General features: G+C 46.7%; 1 protein-coding gene across 1 annotated transcript in view; it reads right to left on the reverse strand.

Annotated features, from left to right (window-relative positions):
- The window catches only part of LOC118337009 (mitochondrial basic amino acids transporter), a gene marked incomplete at its 5' end in the record, with an annotated part of 6,591 nt that extends 6,351 nt beyond the window's left edge, over positions 1–240 (reverse strand). The window contains 1 exon segment of the mRNA XM_035673816.1: positions 114–240. Within this exon segment, the coding sequence (XP_035529709.1) occupies positions 114–147 (34 nt within the window).

Raw genomic sequence — 240 nt, forward strand, 5'->3', positions numbered from 1 at the left:
GGGGGGGGGGGGGAGAGAATAAAAAAAGAATGCTAATGCTAATTAGCTTCAACTTGTTAACCTGGCTAACGTGGCTACCAGCTAACAGCAACACTACGCTGAAAACTACTCACCTCCTATGCAGCCCGCAGCGAAGTCCAATGCCATTCCCTCAAAAACGTCTGAAATGCGTCAAGCTAACCTGGCGGCTTACAAAACTGTAATTCACAAGCCCTCAGTGGGTACTTATGTGTTAGAAAT

The sequence above is a fragment of the Morone saxatilis genome, unplaced genomic scaffold (genome assembly GCF_004916995.1).
Source record: "Morone saxatilis isolate NCDOM2014 unplaced genomic scaffold, NCSU_SB_2.0 Contig3, whole genome shotgun sequence".
Classification (NCBI taxonomy): domain Eukaryota; kingdom Metazoa; phylum Chordata; class Actinopteri; family Moronidae; genus Morone; species Morone saxatilis.